Here is a 21,463-nt window from a genome sequence, read left to right on the forward strand (position 1 = left end):
CACACGATACCATCAAAATATGAACTGCTCTATATATTCTAATACAAGGATGAGAATTTAAAAGATATGAATTGCATCCAACATGTATTTATTTAAAAATGTAATTGAATAGAACAATCAAACATAGAACAATTGTTAAGTTAAATAAATATAGTTATAATAATAAAAAATAAAGCAAATCCAATAAGAAACTAATAGGACTTTTCAAATCGCAAAAAAATTGCAGTCTTTGCGATTTGCTAATCGAATTGATTAAAATTTCGATTTGAAACCGATTAATCGTTCAGCCCTAGTTGAGTGGGCTCGCGCAGCTCTTGATCCAAAAAATGTATCGATACGTGCGCTTGTAACAACTACCAGCGGCTGACTGGCTGGAAAATGAGCAGGATATGGGAGTCGTGAGTGACTCACCATTGATGTTTCCTCAAGGGTTTGTTCTTGCTGTTGCTTCTGAAATGTAATTTAAAGATGCTTTTTACTTAAGCCACTTTATTTCCACAAGAAAAGGCTTCAATTATTGTGAGCGGAAAGGCAGTTTCTGTACATGTTTGGTGGGAAAAGTCTAATTTGCTCCTATGTCTGCAAGAGACTGCCGAGAATCATGCCCCTCGTTCTTTTCAATTACCGTATGAAATGATTTGCTTTATTACGTAATGGAAATCAAGGCTTTGGAGAAAAATTAAGTCACGCGATTAATTATTTCATAATTTAATCACATAAATACAGCACAGACCTTCAATCACCTCAGTCATTAGTCAACGAATCGAAATAATAATTCAAAGACATTTACTATACTTCATGTATTTTGTTTTGTATTTCACATAGCTTCTTAAGTATGCAAATTATTCTGAAATTATTTTTTTTTGGAACCACATTACGTGCTAAACATAGCATTATGCGCTTGTTAATTTGCATATTTAATCCACAATTGTGAAACACTTCCCTTGTACGCCGTGATATACATTTAAAACGTGCCATTAAAATGTACGGTTTGTTTACATATACAAAAAAATGAATGTATATTAGATCACATTATTAGGTGGAGGAGTCTCTGCTGAGAGAAAACAGCACTTTTTGGTTACTGTTATAGTATTTTTTTTTAAAATAGTGTTACATTTTAATAGCAAATTAGAGGTGTTTCCCTAAAGAAGACGATCTGATTTGCACATCATCAGACATCAGTTAGACCAACGGTGGCACCGTGTGGGGGGGGGGTTATCAAAAAAACTACTACAACAAAAAATTGTGTTTAAAATCTAACAGCAGAAAGAACCCAAAACACAACTATCCCGAGAACATGGCATCCCCACGTGTTATGACGCCAACTCATAAGAGTGCTGATGAGACGTTCCACTTTTAAGCAGAGTTAATATAAAAACACATTGTGAAGAACACCTTCTTATACTGGCAATTGGATGCTCCCTTGGTATGGATCCCCATATGGTCAACTTGTGATCATTAACATGGCTGAGACTGAGGCATCTGGGAAAAAGTCTTCTCATTAACACTGGCATTTTGTTCCTGGGTCCCTCTGCTCAGCTATTTCTAAAATGGTACTTATACTGTGTTGTTGAGTTAAGTGTTCTTGTTGAACCTTATCTTCTGAGCACAAGTTGCTCAATCATAAGTTCCACGGTTTTGAGGAAATCATATTTTGATGCCAAATGCTACAAATGTTAAATATGCCTTAGAGCGTACGATAACACATGTTTTACCGCCGTGATTTCCTATCTACAGACTTAAACCTCGTGTCCTTTATTGTGTTCACACTGTTGTAGTCTATCACCAAGGTCCTTAAGATCTTCTGATCTACAACTGCCCAGTACTCCCAAGTCGATAGGTTCCACTTTTTTGGTGATCAGGCTTTTGTTAACGTGGAACCCAAGCTATGGAACGCCTTGCCACTCGAAATCAAGCAATCAGAGTCGGTAGATATATTTGTCTGCTTTGAAAAACCATCTCCATAAAGTGGCCTTCACTCTGTAGTTTGGTCGGTTGCCTTGGTTCTGGTTTTGTTTCCTGTTTTTCATGCATTGTGCATTTGGATCCTGGGATGGAATGCGCATTTTACATTAGAATTATTATCTTGAAGATTTTTGGCAAAACAATCGTGAACATTCTACCTGCAATTGTTATCATTGCCACATTTCTTGGCAAAGGTTTGTGGTGGATTACATTTTATACACAATTATTTATCTTCATTTAACAGATCCTCCAACACAATTGGTCAAAGAAAGAGATATCAGATTTTGGGACCTTGTAGGCATACTGAAGTGGTTAGGGTCAATGACACCCTTGGTTTATTTAAACGGAATCATCTGCTCAGATGGCGCTTCACTTCTCTAGACCCTCGCCCACAACAACGTCTTATATAATACCAGTCACTTGTTTAAGCTCAGTCAGCCCTAGAGCTTAGCTTGCTGTCTTCTAACACGAGAGACTTGATTTAAATTCAACATGAACCACAACGCCCATGGAGAGCTTTTTCCTGCCCTGTCGCCATCTTGGGATTATTGAACTATTTTACGTACATTGCCAACACCTGAGGAAACAAGTGAATCCCCACAAACAAAAAACACAAACTTTAGAATGAATCGAACATTTGTATAGAACATATACTCATACTAATATGTAAATTAATGTATTTTTCTCCTATATGGCACAACATCTACGAATGGCCTTTACAATCATCCTGCGTAACGCCAGGAATGTTACGTTTCCTCCTCTGGCTCAATGGCGTCAATGGAGTTGAGCATTGGCACAGCTGGTTTAATGAACATGGAAACACTTTAATCTTTGGTGGCAATACAGTATGTGCTTCCCAAAGGCAATCTTTTTAAAACTAAACATTAACAATACCGGTGATATTCCCTTGTTTGGGCAGTTTAATAATGATCCATCACCTGAAAGATCCCATTGACATCGTATGTGACGAGGAAATCTTGGAAATGGTTTGCGACACAAGTGGATTTATTTCACAATTGTAAGCATTTCTGAAGAAAATTTTGTCACATTTTTAGATTATTCTCCACGAGGTCTGCATACCACGGACAGACCTTTATCCCCCAAGAGCAGATGACACTTTGGTGGCTGTGGGAATTGAGATATCCACTCGATGCAAACTCGATAGCGCACACTTGCCGCTGAGCTCCACAATGTTCTGTATGATTTCAAAGTGAATCTCATTGAAGCGGACAATCCAGTGTGCACCATGACCAGGAATAGTATATAAACATGTAAGGAATGTTTTAAAGTCCATTCACAGGTAAGCCTTCAAAAACTCAGTGTTTCCCAAGGCACCCACATGCAGCGTCCTAATACTTTGAATGTGAGTGGCAAATCTGACACATTTTCAGGGCATGGAAATTGTAGTGTTAAATACATTGAATTTGGCAATGTCTGTTTTCCTGCATTTGGTAATGCTGACTGTAAACAGCATGGCAACACCTCCCTTCCCAGTGGCCCGGTTAACGTTTTGGTCATCTCAAAACGCAAAAGCTCTACAGTTTTTAAAACATGGAAAATAATATGATTGCCTTGCAGATTCACCGAGTCTCATCAGCAGGGCGTTGTCTCTTATATCGGGAATCAGTAATACGATTGTGGATTAAATGTGTATTTAATTTGAGGAATTATACAATCACATTACCTCTGTATTTATGGTTACTCATAATCTACTGAGACAGTACATAATGATTGTTTTGCATGATGTGTACATTATTGGCCAGGTGGCACTGTCTAACAATTTTAAGGTTATGGGTAAAATTGTGGTTTAGAGTTGAGTCAGCCCATTATCCCTTGAATCACTAAAAGGAATACTGCTTTGTGGGGAGTCAACAATCGTAGTGCTATGGAGAGACTGGGCTCCCACTACAGGAATGTTCAATTACACACTGGATCTGGGACGCCAACAGAGATGAGTGCGACATATAGTACACGTCAATCTGTCACTGTATGTTCCGTGACCTTTCTAATCGTCCTTACTATGCACCTGCTGTGAACATCCATGGTCCACGACGTTGTGGAATGTTGAGTTGTGTTCCTCGAAGCTCAAGGAGATGCTCCAAATGCGGGGCCATGCTGATGGGTGCGAGGCCCTGCAGATCTTCACGTAGGGCAAGGGAGACCGTCATGGCCTTCATGGACCCACCAAGGTCTGCTCCAGACGCTGGAAGCGTTCCAACATGGCTGCATAAACCTGCAGCATGACAGGGCGGTAGTAGTCAGTGATGTTCGCTACATCATGCAGCAGCAAGTGCGTGATGATCATCATTATTGCCGTCGTCGTCATCATCGGTATCTTATCCAATCCAAGGGAAATTGCAGATGATAGCGCAAACCCCTATCGCACTCGCAGTCTTTGCAAGTGAAATAAGAGTTGGTTGCGCCTAATTTCCCTTGTTTCTCAGCAGCATTGGGAATACATCGCAACGTCACAACATGGCCGTGTCCTGTCACCCCATAATGGGAGTTTTTGTGGATCCATAGCATTTGCACAAATGAGAGGAGTTTGCAGAACCCGACCTTTTCCAGGATTATCTAATGCATTTTGTGTTCATTCCATTTACTTACACTCGGCATACATGAATGGAGAGAGCGTACATACATTGTCAAAATGTAATTGTATACACTGCCGAGACACACTCTGTATCCAGGCATCTGTTATTGACTTTATTGCCGTTTGGCAGAGAACTGCGCGACGAGACCCGAATGCATCTTGATGCTTCGAGGCTCTTTAAACTTCGTGACACGCGCTTGCCGTTTTGATGAGCATCACATTCCACCCACGCTTCATCACTTGCATAACCTACGTGTTTTGTTAATTGCACGTGAATTATGTTTCTTTCCCTTCTTTTTTTCACGGTTGCATTTACAAATGAGGCTAAGTGTAGTGAACGCTCATTTTAATTCTAATGCCTAAGCTCACCATCAAACAAGCCGTAGCGAGTGCACTTGTGCGCTCTAAGTGCTCGAGTTTTATTTCTTTCTTTGTGAGACTAAACAAAAACTACAGGAGCTGCAGCGTGACAGCGTAATTACTTACTTTCATTAAATTATGGCAATTTCAAATTAAAAGGCAATTTTTCCATCTGTGTTTCTAAGAAATTAGACATGTAGCATGGGATCTTCTTAATTGATTTACACAATGGCATCGCAATTTTTCCCTTTCAAATTTTCTTTGTAAATTGATTGATGGAATGAGACCAGTCGTGAAAAGATAGTGCTCATCTTACAGATATGCACTCATATTTCGCAATATTATTATGAAAAAAAAGTACCATTTTGCTTTGTACATTTATCGCTTGATCTTTATTAGTATAGTTACAGTAAAAGGTTAACGTCTCTCTTTGTCGTCAATTATTTAAATTCAAAATGCCTTTCATATTTGTTTGTAGCTGAATCACTTCAACGGTGTTCCAAATGTACTTACTATATTCATGTTTAATAATGTTTGAATTTATCATCATATTACTATTTGTGCTATTATCACATAGGTGAACAAAATCCTTCTGGCAACCCTTTTAATCAGAGCACGTTGAGGAAAGGCTCCGGTAGATGACACCACACATCTACGGATCGAACCACAGCTTCAATAGGCCTCGATTACGCAAACACTTTACACTCCGTATAGAGTAGTGCACTGTATATTCATCATCTGTTGCACACGCACAAAAAGCTTCACTGAAAAAACAAATACATGCAATTGGTAACTGGGCTGAGATGACAAATCATTGTAAAACAAACTCTCTGCTTTGGCTGGAGAGTAGGTGCCACTCCATTCTCTTGCCTGCCAAGTTGCCATAGTTCACTACTCTACGGGATGTCTGGTAAAATATATGACCGCGCTGCAGTGTGTACAAAATTCCCTGGCACGTGTCATGATGGTTACTTCAAGATCCGACCATGTCCGTCCAGTGCTCGCCGAGCTGGATTGACTTCCGATTGCCAAACGAATACATTAGAAGCTCGCACTCATTATTACACGCAGTACTTGCCAGAAATGAACCACAATACCTTGCTGATCTCGTCAAGAAGCATAAACCATCACCGACGCGAACTCCGGTCATCCTCGCAGCGGCGGATTTTGGCTAGCCATCGAACAAAAGACATTCAATGCATCGTGCACTTTCAGATGCGCTTCTGCATCCATCTCGAATGCTCTTCCTTCCGAAATTAGGAAGCCACTGTAGCTATAAACTTTTAAATTTCGATTGAAAACTAATTTCGTTAGAACTGCTTTTTGTGTTGAGTTTGTTGTCCTTCTCCCGCACCTCTGATGAGCACGGCTGGCTACGTACGGAGCAAAAGAAGTTCAAATTACATACATATGTAGTGTAATAGCGCCGTCTGGTGACCAGCAACGGCAACTATGGTGGACAAACAGTACACACGCCGGTGAGCATATACACGGGTGTGTCGGCAGGGCGGAGGAACTGGGGCGAGGGTCATGGAGGGCCCCATCTGGAAGCCCCTGGAACCTGCTGGTGGGTTCGAGAAGGGAGGTGCGGCCAGGGCGGAGCCAGGCCGCGCTGGGAGCATAGAAGGGGCCCGAGTGCAGGAGCTCGAGGGTACCGGTTCTGGGATTGGATCGTCGCTGTCGTCTCGTCGCTGCCGTCTTCGCTCGACATTGCGCCGCTAGATAGTTGTTGGCTGTCTCTGTCAGCGTCGTCGGTGTTAGACGGCTCATGTTGTGTATAGGCTAGCGACTGGAGAGTGAGTGCAGGCGAGATCTCGCGTGTTCAATAAAGAAGGTGCCTCTATAAACCTCGTCTCCGACTCACTGACACTACACATACATAGTTTCTCATGGTTAACGATCGCCCCAAAACTGTCCCAAGTGGATCATGGCCTCTACGATCTTGTGATGCTGAAACCTATCCCAATTTTGAACAAGAACCGATATCATTGCTCCATATCCATTATGGCCATCCCCGTATGCATTATATGCTTTTGTTTAATATTTTTGTAAGATTTGTAGCTTTACCCACATTACTTGATAAAAAAATTGTTCAGTTCATGATACAGAGTAAAGCGCCATTGAGGTACTGGGTTTGAGCCTTGGATCTCGGTGTTTCTGTCTCCCTCTCTTGTCACCAGACTTCTTCATCAGCGATCATACTCTCTAATTATGTGTGCTTCCCAGCATTCAGTATGGTGTGTCTGGTTTGCATTTGATCCATAATTCATGTGCTCCTTTTTCTGTCTTTCAGTGCAATTCCTAGTGTGCATCTCTGCATGATTTTTCTTTGCACAAATCTATGCTCTTCTAATTTTTCTGCCATTATCCACATCTCGGATCCAAAGTGATGGAAGCCATTATGCACTGATTACAAATTATTTTGTTAGACACGTCGATATGCTGCTTTCATTATCAAGATCAGCATTCTAAAACACTGTCTCCTGTTCTCGTTATCCTCTTAGTTAATCAGTTTGATCACAAGGTGCCTTCCGTAAGTGCTTGAGCTCAACAGAAACATCTTGCTCAACGCGGCTTTATCGAATGCTTGTTTCGGCTATCCACGGTTTACACAATGAGGTCTGTTTTCCGGAACACGGGGATGTTTCGGCTCCACGCGGTTTGACGCTGATAAAAGTCTCATCTCCCCGTCGACAAGAAGTGCCGGGAGAGTGCTGCATCCGTTGGAAGGTGTGAACGAATCGACTGTGAGAGCAATTTATTTACCCCGTGTGTTTTTTTCGTGTGATGTTACACACTCAACATGCACAAAGGCACAACGCAAATGTTCACACACATTGTCGCATGCACCGAGCCGTGCAGTCGTTGAGGACTTCAGACAGAAGGACGCCTAGATGGCGAATCATCAACACGCTCATGGACAACAGCACAAAAGCACATTGCAAATGCACAACGCAAATGTTTACACATTGCCACTAGCTGTCCAGTTGCTGACGTGAGTCATACGGATGACAAGATGGTAAATTGTTAACGTTCGAGTGACAGAGCCAGCGGCGAGTGTTGGGAGTAAGTGCTGCGGTGCGGGAAGTGGAATGGAGACGTGGGTTTTGTGTTGAGGTGAAATTGAAAATAAAAAGTGCAAGGGTGGACATCCTGTAGAATTAGTTAAACAAAGAGGGAGCGGGCGATAATTTCGGACCAAGGAACGCAACCCAATTCTTCCCAAAAGGTCTAATATTTGTTCAACACGGTTTTGCCCAACACGGCATTTTCCATTAACGTAACCCCCGTGTTCAGCGACGTCTGTTCCTCCAAAAGTTGTTTCATTTACCAAACGTGTTGTCCGTGAAGTTCTTTTCGTCACGTTTATCTCGTGTCCATATACCATAGTTTTTTCGTGCAGTTCTTCTTTCACATGTGGTTCCTTTCCGTTGATTGTTATCGTGGCTATCATTGGCGAATCTGAGATGGAAAAATGTTCCCGTTTTACGTTCATAATATATCCCTTTTGCAAACACTCATCTGCATTTCACTTGAGAGGCTCTCAGTGAGTGTGGGAAATGGACTAATTTATAAACCACACCAGCTCCCTGTCGCGTGTAAAGAGAACAAGTTGCAAGTCAGTCCAGCACCACGGCGCTCCCAGCAGCTGGACTCAACGAGACAGGCACTGACGGCCCATCCCTACAGGCACTGATGGTCCATCCCTACAGGCACTGACGGCCCATCCCTACAGGCACTGATGGTCCATCCCTACAGGCATTGATGGCCCATCCCTACAGGCACTGACGGTCCATCCCTACAGGCATTGATGGCCCATCCCTACAGGCACTGACGGTCCATCCCTACAGGCACTGATGGTCCATCCCGACAGGCAATGATGGCCCATCCCTACAGGCACTGACGGTCCATCCCTACAGGCATTGATGGCCCATCCCTACAGGCACTGACGGTCCATCCCTACAGGCACTGATGGTCCATCCCGACAGGCAATGATGGCCCATCCCTACAGGCACTGACGGTCCATCCCTACAGGCACTGATGGTCCATCCCGACAGGCAATGATGGCCCATCCCTACAGGCACTGACGGTCCATCCCTACAGGCACTGACGGTCCATCCCTACAGGCACTGATGGTCCATCCCTACAGGCATTGATGGCCCATCCCTACAGGCACTGACGGTCCATCCCTACAGGCACTGATGGCCCATCCCTACAGGCATTGATGGCCCATCCCTACAGGCACTGACGGTCCATCCCTACAGGCACTGATGGCCCATCCCTACAGGCATTGATGGCCCATCCCTACAGGCATTGATGGCCCATCCCTACAGGCACTGACGGCCCATCCCTACAGGCATTGATGGCGCATGTCTACAGGTAGTAATGGCCCATCACTGCAGGCAGGAATGGTCCATCCCTATGCATGGATTTCTATATAATGTGCCTAAGATGTATATCGCCTCTCATGGGTAATGTATCCCAGCACACTACTGTACGCAGACGGCATCTGTTCTCACTACACAAATATGAATATGTCGTGAACTTCTATCAGAAATGCAATGCATTGGGGACTTCTATCTGAAACAAAGTGTATGTGTGTGTGTGCATAAAACGGCTACCAAGAGAGATGATGCTGCACAGAAGACTTAAGAAGGAATGCTAGGAAACACGGCTGTTGCATTTGCATCTAGAGACGTGTTTTCTTCCTATGCAGCTACAAAATAAAAGCAGCGAGGTGCAGGGCATATGGCTGCAGTGGGCATGATGGTGGGCTGTATATTCAATGGGAAGCAGATAATTAGTGGAAGAGTACATTATTCAAATCCAATTGGTAAATCTAAAAGGGCCTGGAGAAAAATGAAGAATCTGATAAATAAAACACAAATCAATCTATTCTAAACTAAACTTTTTTATTTTACCAGGTAAGGCCCCACTGAGCTATAAAGCTCGTTTTCAGAAGCGACCTGGCCGCAAATGACAGCTCAACGAAGTGGCTTTTCACGTGGAAATTTATAACAGCCAAATACTCTAAACGCATGTTTAAAATGTGGAGGGAAAGACCAGAGGACCCGGAAAAAATCCACGTGAATAGGCAAACTCCAGAAGCACTGATCTAGGGGATAATGTTCATATTCTGTGCACATAGGACTTGAACACATTTGCAGTGCTGCCTACTCTTGACCACTTTACAGCAGGTTGTCTCGCAAGACGTAACCCACGTACCCCACCTTCAAAGTGCTCTATTTGCAGTGATGGTGGCGGACATACGGAGCATAATTACACGCTGCCTCCTCTATTAATACTCACCATATGCCCCACGTATGTCTACGACTGCACTTATGACTAAAGGGGCGCTGCCCTGGTGTGCAAAGGTCACTAATTTGATTCCATCTCCACGTGCAGCAGCAGTTGCAACAATGGGTGTGTTTCTTAAATGTCTCCGCTTCTATCCGCCCTGCAGTATAAATCTCTGCTAGATTGGCAGGTTGCATGTGGTGGGATAGGGTGCGGTTATTCCATTTCTTCCAAGACGGTGTGGCCAGTGTGGAATAGGACAAATACCCTCGAGTGGAGCGCTCTAAGACCTCCCTCTGGCAGAGGCCCTCCTACCAGCAGTGATGTAACAGAGGTCGCAACCGGGTACCCGATACCCGTACCCTACCCGATACCCGGCTACCCGTACCCGGCCGGGTACGGGTAGCCGTTTGCGACCCTGGTGCGGCCGGGTACGGGTAGGCCGTGAGTCACTGGTGAGTAACCGTTTGTCACTCATTTCGGGTAGGGTACGGGTATGGGTAGGGAACGGGAAGCCGTACCCGGCCGGGTACGAGTACCCATTTGCGACCCTGGTGCGGCCGGGTACGGGTAAGGAATCAGAACTCGTTTGCGACCTCTGTGGTGTAAGCAAGCAATTGCAGCGCTGGATCTCTACCTGTTACTCCACTGACTGCACCATGGTTCAGAGGTCACCAAGGCGGTATTCAGCAAGCGCACAGCACTACCCCATGCTGTCACACGTCCATCTGTGTTAGCAGTTCTCACCTTGGCAGAGTCTTGGCTGGGCCGCGTGGCGAGCTGGCAGGAGGGAGCGGCGCGCACCGTGTCCGAGAAGGATAGCCCCGAAGCGGCGAGTAGACCTGCACAGATCGAGAGAGGCAGTCAGCCATATATGCATGCCATTGGTGTACCTTGGGCATTGTCAGCCTGGATATTATTATTAATCGCACACTAATTAGGACAAAAATAATAGTCATGCTATCTTTATTTCAAGGGATATCGGTGAATCCCACGTTAAATAAATAAAGGACGTTTATGGTTTCTCGCGAGGCACTTCATGGAAAGGGCGGTGAAGTGAAATTAAAGCAGACCCGGCCATCGTGTGAGAGAGGCTTTAATTGCCGGTGTCGGTGACACCTGTACACGATCCCTGCTGACGATGCGCTGAGAAGCCTGTGTGCTGTCCCAGACTCGCGTACCTGGACTTTTCTCATTGTCACCCTTGATTGGATTTTAACAGCTCACTAAAGATGAGTCAACCCAAACGCACTAATTAAGTGTAGTATTCCCAAACGTAGATTTTTGTTGAATTAATGAGCATCCAGTCCTTGTGACATTTAATTGCAAGTAACGGATTTCATTAATTAAATCGTCGCTGCCGCCATAATTTCTGTTTCTCCTAATTTAGCAACCGCAGAATAACATTCCTGTATCCCCCCCCCCCCCCCCCAGATCCACTTTGCACTGTACAGTATTTTCTTTGTTCCAATGGACAACTGCTTGCCTTAAAGGTTAAGTTAGTATGTATTTAAATCAATAGCAGCCACAACAGAATAGCATATATCGACCATGGTAATAATGACGTCAGTAAGTGAGTCACGAGCGTCATGAGCAGTAAAATTGAACTTGGCTTATTTGCTTATTATTATTATTAACACGTCTGCATCCTTCAATGACAATTACACACAACAACATAATCAAGGCAAAGTGTGTCTCTCTACACAAAAGTGTTCCCCTGCACAAATGATAAATGAGGGGTGCTCATCTGTCTTGGCTTTATTGTCACATTTGTATTGTACAACGTTGTTTTTTTTTTCCTGTACGTCTCATTTATTTAGCCCGTTTCATTGGCTCTGTCTGGTTTGTGTTATTTTTTTCCCCATCCATTTTATGTGTGTTGTTTATTCTGTACCTCTCGTCCGGTCTGTTTCGTTTGTAATGTCCACCGCTTTTACATTGTCTGTGTCATTTGCGTGTCTGGTTGATCCCATCTGTCTCAATTCTATTGTTGAGCTCGTTCTGTCTGTCTGGCTTATATTGTCTGTCTGGAGAATTTTGTCTCATTTGTATTGTCTATCTAATTTATATGAACTGTCTCGTTTGATTTGTCTAGTTTTGTTTGACCATAACCATAAATGTAGATTAGCTTAACATTTGCACATAATTAATGTCCATTGCAAATAATGCATCCTTAAACACACAACTCAATGCTTATAATGCAAGTGAAAACAGTGATTTTAGTCGATGAATCGTTGCCTCATTCCATGACTAATAAGGAGCTCACTGCACTTAGTTGTAAATACTCAGATTTCCATGCCCATATGGAACTCATTCACTGAGCCATCTTTCTCTGATGTTTAGCACTATTTGTTACAATGATAATTGCCTTGTTAATGCCCATTTCACTATTCGTGTGTTTGTGTAACTCTACATTGAGCAGCATTGATTATGATGTGTGTGAACTGACACTAATTGGATTGAAACAAAGAAATAGAATAAACATTTAAATAGCAGTGTAATGCCACTTATGGAAGAGTAGTAACCTATCTTCAATAAGAAGTGTGGCATCCCAGTTGGGATGTCGGATTTGTTAGAAAATGTTATGTTGTAACACATCTCCAATGCTGATGACTAGTTAAGCATCTCTCCTCCTCTGCGTGGTGGCTTTTCCGTCCCATGAAGATGGCGATAGCAGCAGCTGGCTGCAGTCCCATGTCGCTCCCACTCTTTATCTACTATCACCACACCTCGTACCTTACCCACGTCTCTCTTGACCATACCCTGCTCTTCTTACTTTCATATTTCATTACATCTTCTTTTTAATTATTATTATTTATTTTGCTTTATTATTTTTCTCATCATTACTTTGGTGGTGCCCGAGGATTCGGCGGTGGCAGAACCCTGCCTCCAACCCCGCCTGCCTCCGCGCGCACTGCCCACGCCCCGGGGCGCTGCTACAGATGACAAACGCCGGCTACAGTGTCACACAGCCCGGCTTACCTGCCGCCTCGCTCAGCCCAGGGGCTGTGCGGGTGAACGAGGCCGGCTGCTCCCACGCACGAGGCTGGAGGACGCTGGCTGCATTGTTCACGCAGTGCGGCTTAGCAGCCGTCCCGGGTCCGTTTCCTGCCAGCGACGTCCTCACAAGGCACCTCTTCTGCCACTATCAGTGAGTGGGAGCTTGGCGTGTCCCAGCATCACCAGCAAGTGGGAACTCGACGTGCTCCATTCACTGCTCAACACCACCAGCGAGCGGGAACGTGACGCAGATTGTCCACCGCTCAACATAAGAGACTGGGTTTGACTGCTGCCCAGCACCACCAGCGAATGGGAGCTCGGCGAGGTTTGTCCACCCTGCTGCACCACCTGCGAGCTGCAGCACAGCGCGTGGTCAGCCACTCCACTGGACCTCGTGTTCTTCTGGCCGCTCCATCGTACGCGCCGCGTGCTCAACGAGTGCTTATGTAGGCGTGTACGCACCCGCCACGTGCGTGGGAGCGCGTGCTGACGGCATGTATCTTGGCCACCACTTCCTGGACTTGCTGCTCCGGGCAGCACAGCCGCTGATCGGAGTCCACCCGAATCATGCCCCCCCCAACACCACCACCTGGACAGCGTGGGCTGATATAATAGGGCCTCGACATGCATCATCTCTTCATCACCTGCACTTGGAATCCGCGCTCCTGAGGACTCTCTCTGGCCTCGGGCTTCTTCGCGGTCAACGTCAGAAACTGCATCGGCACCGTGGTTGCAGAGGTGGCAGGGGCCGTTGTTCAGCTATTTCCTCTGATCTCTCGACTATTTCCTCTGATCTCTCGACACCGCGCTCGACACCGCGCTTCTTCGGATCTTCACATCCACCTTTACACATCCGCCTCGGCCTACTCAACTCATGCTCCATTACCAACAAATCAGCCCTCATTCACGATACCATCTCGGACGACCACATCGACCTTTTTCTTATTACTGAAACCTGGTGCAGGCCAGACTCCCCGCCAGCCATCTCTTTGGAAGTCGCACCCCCGGGATATAAGGTTCTTCACAAACTTCGCGCAACTAACCAGCGGGGTGCTGGCTTAGCGGTCGTCTACAATGCTGACTTGAGAATTGAAGAGCTCTACCTACCGATGGCTCCCAACACTTTTGAGGTCCAGTCCCTGTCCCTCACTACTAATACCGAGTGCTTTTCCCTCATCATGGGACCTCCTTTGCCAGTACCAAAATATGATAATAGGTTTTCCCCTTTTTTCTGGCAACAAAACAAGTGTTGAGATGTTTAAAGACTAAACTGAAACCTTTTATAAGGAATCATGTTTGCATTAACCACAATACTTGTGGTCAGAATGCAAACAAAAAACATACTCTGATAATATATGCATTATCTTGGAAACTGATTGGTCCACACCAGAGACAGCTTTCTTTTTTGTGCCTAGTTCCAAACGGTATTAGACCAGAGGACGCCAAAAGTATTGTGGTTAATGCAGACATGATTCCTTGTAAAAGGTTTCAGTTTGGTGTTTTAACATCTCAACACCTGTTTTGTTGCCAGAAAAAAAGGGGAAAACCTATTCTCATGCTTTTCCCTCATTTTCATCTATCGCTCTCCAGATGGCAGCATCACTACCTTCTTAAATGAGCTTTCCGAATTTCTTTACCTCATTCCTAATCCATCTCACAGGCTCGTGCTTACTGGAGTCTTTAACTGCCCCGGCAATATTTCAGCCTCCATTGATAGCCACCTCTAGTCAAACTTGGCCTGCCATAACCTGGTCATCACCAACTCAGGCCTCACCAGAGCTTCCTCAACAAATTTTGAAAGTATGCTCGACCTGGTTCTGGAACCTGACCTGGATCGTCGCATCTCTCCACTAGGAGTTTTCCAAACTGGTTACTCCGACCACCATCTCATCCTATTTTCCCTCCAAATTCCCAAGCAAATCACCATCAAAACCACCCGCCACTCCCGTAATTTCAAGGATATCAAGTTTTCCACTCTACGGCACCCCCTCGTAAATGCGCCTTCAATGTTATTCCCATCATCCGATTCAACTGTCTGCATTCTTCAGCTGGAAGCTGATTTGAGGGCGGCGCTGAACAAGCTGGCACCATTCAAACCACAAACCACTAGGCAGCCTTCCTACGACACTCGCTGGCTCTCAAGAGACGCCATCCTTGCTAAGCGAATTAGGAGGCGCCTTGAAAGGATCGCATCCCGCAGTGGTCTTCCTGATGATCGAGAGCTGCCTGCAGGAAAACCAACGAATATATCCTTGCCTCACATTCCTCCTACATTGATGAACGCATCAAAACAGCTACCGGAAAGCAACGCATCCTTTGGAAAACCCTCAAGGATCTTCTACATCCTGGTAGCAACATGGTCCCTCACCTTAGCGATCCCCTGGCCTCAGTGAAACTTGCCACCTCTTTAAAAACTTACTTCACCAACAAGCTGATCACCATCGCAAACTCCTGCATGTCTACCCTCACATCGCGCCATTGTACACCTCTCCCTTTTCATGAAATTGTAAGCACTCACTCAGACACATTTCTAACCACGTTCAAGCCGGTGTCTTCAAAAGACGTTTTCTCTTTGATTCAATCACTTCACATGAAGTCATCTCCACTCGATGTCCTCCCAGGTTCCTTGTTCAAGCAATGTGCTCCGGAACTCGCCATCATGATCAGGAACATCGCAAATGCCTCATTCTCTACGGGGTGTTTTCCGTCCAACCTCAAATCTGACCTGGGTTCCCACCTGTTAAAGAAACCAAGTCTCGACCCTGATGACCCGAGACTCGCCCTCACCCAGCTAAAACCCCACATCACTTCCTCCCCAAACTACTGCTCCTTCCAGTCCGCTTACAGTCAACACTACTCCACAGAAACAGCACTCACTAGAGTCCTCGATGACATTTGAATGATTATTGACTCCAGCTCCATCGTTGCTCTTGTAAGTCTGGACATTTCATCGGCCTTTGACACCGTCAACCACTCGCTCCTTACTTCCCTCCTGAAATCCGACTTCGGTATATGTGGCTCAGCACTCAAGTGGATACTGTCGTACTGTTCTGATCGGCAATCCTCAGTCAGGGTGGCCTCGTCCACATCTGCTGAAAGAAAAGCGTTAAGTAGTGTTCCCAAGGGCTCCGTCCTCGGTCCCTTGCTGTTCACAGCCTACACTTCCCCGATCGGCCGCCTCATCACAAGCTTCGCTGTCAAGCACCACTCATATGCGGATGACACTATTCTATTCACCGCCATCAATTCTCCTAATGCGTCTGGATTTGAGAGGCTCTCGGAATGCACCACTGCCTTGCAACAGTGGTTATCCGCACACAACCTTTCCCTTAATCTGTCAAAGTCAGTGGCCACCATGTTAGGTACCAGGCAACGTCTCAACTCATCCATGCTCCCAACACACGTACACATCTTTGGTCAAAGCATCAGTTTCACCGATCACTTCAGCTACCTCGGTGTCATCCTAGATTCAACTTTATCCTTCGACCACCAAACCAATCATATCATCAGTTCATGTAATTTTCACCTGAAGGCTCTCAGACACCTACGTTCCCTCATCTCCACAGAAACTGCCAACACATTGGCATGTTGCATAGTTGTGTCTCGACTCGATTATTGCACTCCATCCTAATCTGGTCCTCCTCTGCAATCTAAAAAAAACTTCAAAGACTACAAAACAACCTGGCACGCATCGTCATTGGCCACACTCTTCCTCGGCTCGACTCACTTGCCTGTCTCCGTGCTCTCAACTGGCTACCCATTGCCAGCAGGGTCACATACAAGATCGCCTGCCTCTGCCACCATGCCTTCACATCTGCCTGCCCCCCGTACCTATCTTCATTATTGATGACTTGCAGCACAGCACACGGCAGATGCCTTCGCAGTGCGACTCACGACCTCCTCTTGATACCAAGATCCAGGACAGTCACGTCTATGCGCCGGTTCTCGGTGGCTGCCCCAACAATCTGGAACGCTGTCGCTCTGCACATTTGCAGCATCACCTCAATCGTCTCCTTCAAGAGACACTTAAAAACTCACCTCTACAACCACGTGCTTTCGAGTGACTCTGAGCTTGGCTCCGTGCCCCTGAGTTGCGGTCGTTACATTCGCAAATTTGCACGCGTTATAAATTGCATTATTATCATCTATTTACACCACCAGCACAACCATCACCACTACCAGCAAGATCACCACCAACATGAATGTCACCATTGGCACCACCACTACAAGCACTACTGCTATCACACCAGCTGCAGCACCACCACCATCAGCAACCATCATCACATTCGTAACACATGACTCAGAGTCCGACATGAAATTGTCACATCAGAGCTGGAGTAATATATGTACATTTGGTGCACAGGCAAAGGGATAGACACTTGAAGAAGAGCCCTCTGCTGGCAAGGGCTAAGAACATGGGTTGGCAACGTGGCTGCATAGGAGCCCCCAAAAGTTAAGCATCTTCTAGAATTGCCCCACTATGACCCACAGTACTAATCCTTCCCCCCCCTCCCCCGCTGGTCAAAGCCCTAGCAAAAAAGACCCCAATCTCCACATGAACCAAAGCCCCAAACGTAATTTCAACACTGCACAGCATGCATACATTACCGCAGATGTACTGTTGAACGCGCACTATCTGCGTACAAAAAAATACGACTGAGAGTCCAGACATAATAGAGTAGATACAGGACTCGGTTTACGCACCGCAATGCCTCACCACGCAGAAACGTCTGTGGCCTGGCCTTAAAAGTCAACAGAGTAACGCATTGCTGTGAGATAAATGTATTTTAGAAAATCCATAACTGGAGCGTCATCATAAAAATTCCACACCAATTTATGAACATTTTAATTCATGGTGAGATAAATACCGTTTCGTACTTTTTCCTGGAATTTAACGCTTGACCATCGGATTCAAATGGCTCGACAAAGAAAAGGGAGAATTCATGCCAAATCCTCCCAATGTCCTGTTAATGGTAATAGCTACTCACCAGCAACACTCAGAGACAAAGCCCGGTGAGGCATCATGCGTGTTTTTTTTTCTCACTCCATTTGTTGCCTTACATCACCCTCTCGTTATATTCTCTCCGTAAATAATCCTTCTTTGCTCTCTCATTTTTGTACGTTTATATCGATCTCTACCCATGCTCTTCTTCCATTATTTCGTTTTATACTCTCAATTTCTTACCTCCGACTGTATTCTCCCTTCCCATTCACATGATGCATGTCTCCAATACAGCGTTTGGAGGTCGGGTTGATGGGTAGTGCACAGATCATGATGTGGCCAAAACAGTCACCTGGATGGCTGGGAAGTGGCTTGCATGAGTGTAGGTTTTTCTGACCTATCTGTATGGATTGTTTGGTTTAATCCATCATATGAATGTTTCTCTACGCATTCTAGTTTCCCATGACATATCATATACCATATTTGCATGTAAGGAATTGTCCAACACCACAAGCAGAAATCTCCGAATAAATTAGGCTTTTCTTGGTTAAAGCCCATAGTTATAATATGACTGTGTTTTTATGTTTTTTTTTTTCATTTAAATACAATCAATGTGTGATTGCTATTATCACGAGATGAATAAATGCATGTCTGACGAAAAAAAACCTGAACACATTTCTATCATATATATAATTTATAATGGTACACTGAAGAGTATATGTAAACTAATACAACATATGTTTGCCAGCAATGAGTATAGGTTTTGATAAATTAATATTTTCATGCAAAAGAAACCCACACTGGGAAATATCTCGCATTAAAAACTCCCAGAAATAATATTGTCGTTTTCCCATCGGGAGATAGATCACCGCCATATGAATGTAAATACTCTGCTCCTGGCTTTGTCATTAGTGTTTTCATATTGCTGTTGCTCATGTAAGCAAGAAGTTGCTTTGCCTTTAAAGGAATATATTGATGGTGGTTTCGGATGTATCATATCTCATCTTGGCTATTTCACACGGAGAACACACTTTTATAGCAATACGGTGATGTCACTTTTCAGGATACAATGTGGATAAAAGTCTTATTGAAGGTACTTTAGGATTACGGTGTCATGAGATGGTGCATCACTCACTGTGCGATATCTGAATGGAATTTCCTTCACCTCACAATTGGAATACAAATTGGAATACATATGGCTGTAGCCTATTGTGCAGTACAGATATGATGACATCACAGCCAAACACAATGACATCACCTAGATAGGTCAGCTGTTATAATTCAGGTGTAAAACTAAATGTTGATGACGTGTGGAGTGATGATGCAGCGGCTCGCGCACTGCACTATGATTCCCGTGGCCTGGGTTTGAGTCAGTCACGTGCATCAGTGACAATTGCTATCTGAATCTGTTCTGAGCCTGCAGTCACGAAAGCTTTAAATCGAAACTGTTCTGAGCCTATATTCTTGGTTCTTTCGGTAAAGTCACGTAGAAGGGAAATAATAAAATAATATTAATACAAAACAATAAAAATTCTCACGACGTTTCGACTGCAACACAAGCAATCGTCATCAGGTGTGAATTCAACAGAAATATTTTTTTCTGTGGAGAAATAATTTTTCTGTGGATTTCACACCCGATGATGATTGCATGTGTTGCAAAATTTCTTTCTGTGGATTTCACACCTAATGATGATTGCTTGTGTTGCAGTCGAAACGTCGTGAGAATTTTTTTAAATATAAATATTATTCTATTATTTCCCTTCTACGTGACTTTACCGAAAGAACCAAGAATATGAATCCCTGCAGTCACGAAAGCTTTAAATCGAAACTGTTCTGAGCCTGTCTTAGGTAACCTCGTCCCTAAAATGAGCACTTGAAACAGCGTGTGAACATTGGAACTGCAGAGACAAAGTGAGCAAGGCAAGATGCTGGCTACATCATGCAATGATGCGGCCTGCTGCCTTTAATAGGTGCTCAGTGACTGATAAATGGGAGATCTTTGTATTGTTAATGTTGACAAAGATGATAATGATTGCCATGACATTACGACAATGATACCGGTTAATAATGGCAATGATGGCTACAACGGTGGTGACGATGCCATACAACGACCATAGGGTTACCGTGATGAGGAATGGGACACCCCCTTGTGAATCAAACCTTCACGGTGAGAATCATAGATTTTGCAAAGCTCACACCAATGACAGCATGTTGCTGAAAATGGCAGCGTGATGAATTCCTCAAGAGGAGTACTGTTGCATTCTTCTTTCGTACGGCTGATGTAGACGCAGAGAAACAACTACAATTTCACATTCAGGTGGTCAAGCCAGATACAGTAGTCCCTCGGTTAACAGTGCCATCGGTTAACGGTTTTTCCGTTAACGTTTCGGCTCCCATAGGACCTCCACGCTATCAACTCACGTAAAAAATGTTGATTCACGAACGGTATGTTACATTAAATGCACGCGGGCACCAATGTCGGCCAATACGAGCACTCAGTAGGCTGGGCATGCCTCAGCCAATCAGCGACGCCCATTTATGAGCCTTTAGATCTTGACTGGCATCGTTTGCATTACATTTTATTTTTTAGGCAGTAGAAACAGCTCTCTTGGAGACTTAAGTGATATTTTACAGGTTTTTACCATCTTCTTAGCCTAAGGTAAGAATGTGTATGCTCTATTTATTAATTATTTAACTATGCTTCTATTAATATTAATACTATAATATGTTCCTATGTTCATTTATTAATATTAAGTGTTTAAATGTTATCAAGTATGTTTTAGGGTCAAAAAGGTCAACTTCCAATCATATTGGAACGGATGAATGCTTTTAATATGTGTAGTGAGTCCAACTGAGTCGTTTTTTGTTCTTTAGAGGTAACACATTTATTAGAACACATTTATTGTAGCATCAACACGTAACACAAGGGGTAACTGCCACTTCACCAGATACAGCCTAGGGTGGTGGCCACCCAGCTAACTACCCTATATGGAGAAGTTACAGCTACGAAGGATCTGACGAAGGATCTGACTACGTGTTGATGCCTGTAAGCTTCCAGCTTGTAGGACGTAGAGCTTCAGCTTGTAGAATGCAGCAACCCCGGTCCCTCTCAGGGACCCACCTTATATCCCCCCACGGGTCGGGGCTGCTCCACCCTTGGCCCCGCCCAGCTTCTGGAGCCTTCTAGCTCCCTCTCGATCCCTCTCGAGAGCTCTCCCCGGACACGTGATCGCCCCCTAGCCCCCCACATGGGGGCCTCTCTGTGGATACTCGGATCACGTGGCCACGGGGTCAACCAGAGTGCC

At 44.7% G+C, this 21,463-nt stretch overlaps 1 protein-coding gene across 4 annotated transcripts in view; it reads right to left on the reverse strand.

Moving 5' to 3' along the window:
* Positions 1-358: 358 nt before the first annotated feature.
* Positions 359-21,463, reverse strand: part of XYLB (xylulokinase) — a 145,750-nt gene continuing 124,645 nt past the window's right edge. For all 4 annotated transcript variants that reach the window (XM_061556964.1, XM_061556963.1, XM_061556962.1 and 1 more), the window contains 2 exons: positions 10,964-11,058; positions 359-4,198 (listed from right to left, as the gene is read on the reverse strand). In XM_061556964.1, coding sequence (XP_061412948.1) covers positions 4,139-4,198; positions 10,964-11,058 — 155 coding nt within the window. In that variant the 3' untranslated portion in view covers positions 359-4,138. The remainder of the gene's footprint in view (positions 4,199-10,963; positions 11,059-21,463) is intronic.

Source organism: Lethenteron reissneri, chromosome 23 (assembly GCF_015708825.2).
Source record: "Lethenteron reissneri isolate LAM-NWPU_2019-01 chromosome 23, ASM1570882v1, whole genome shotgun sequence".
Lineage (NCBI taxonomy): Eukaryota > Metazoa > Chordata > Hyperoartia > Petromyzontiformes > Petromyzontidae > Lethenteron > Lethenteron reissneri.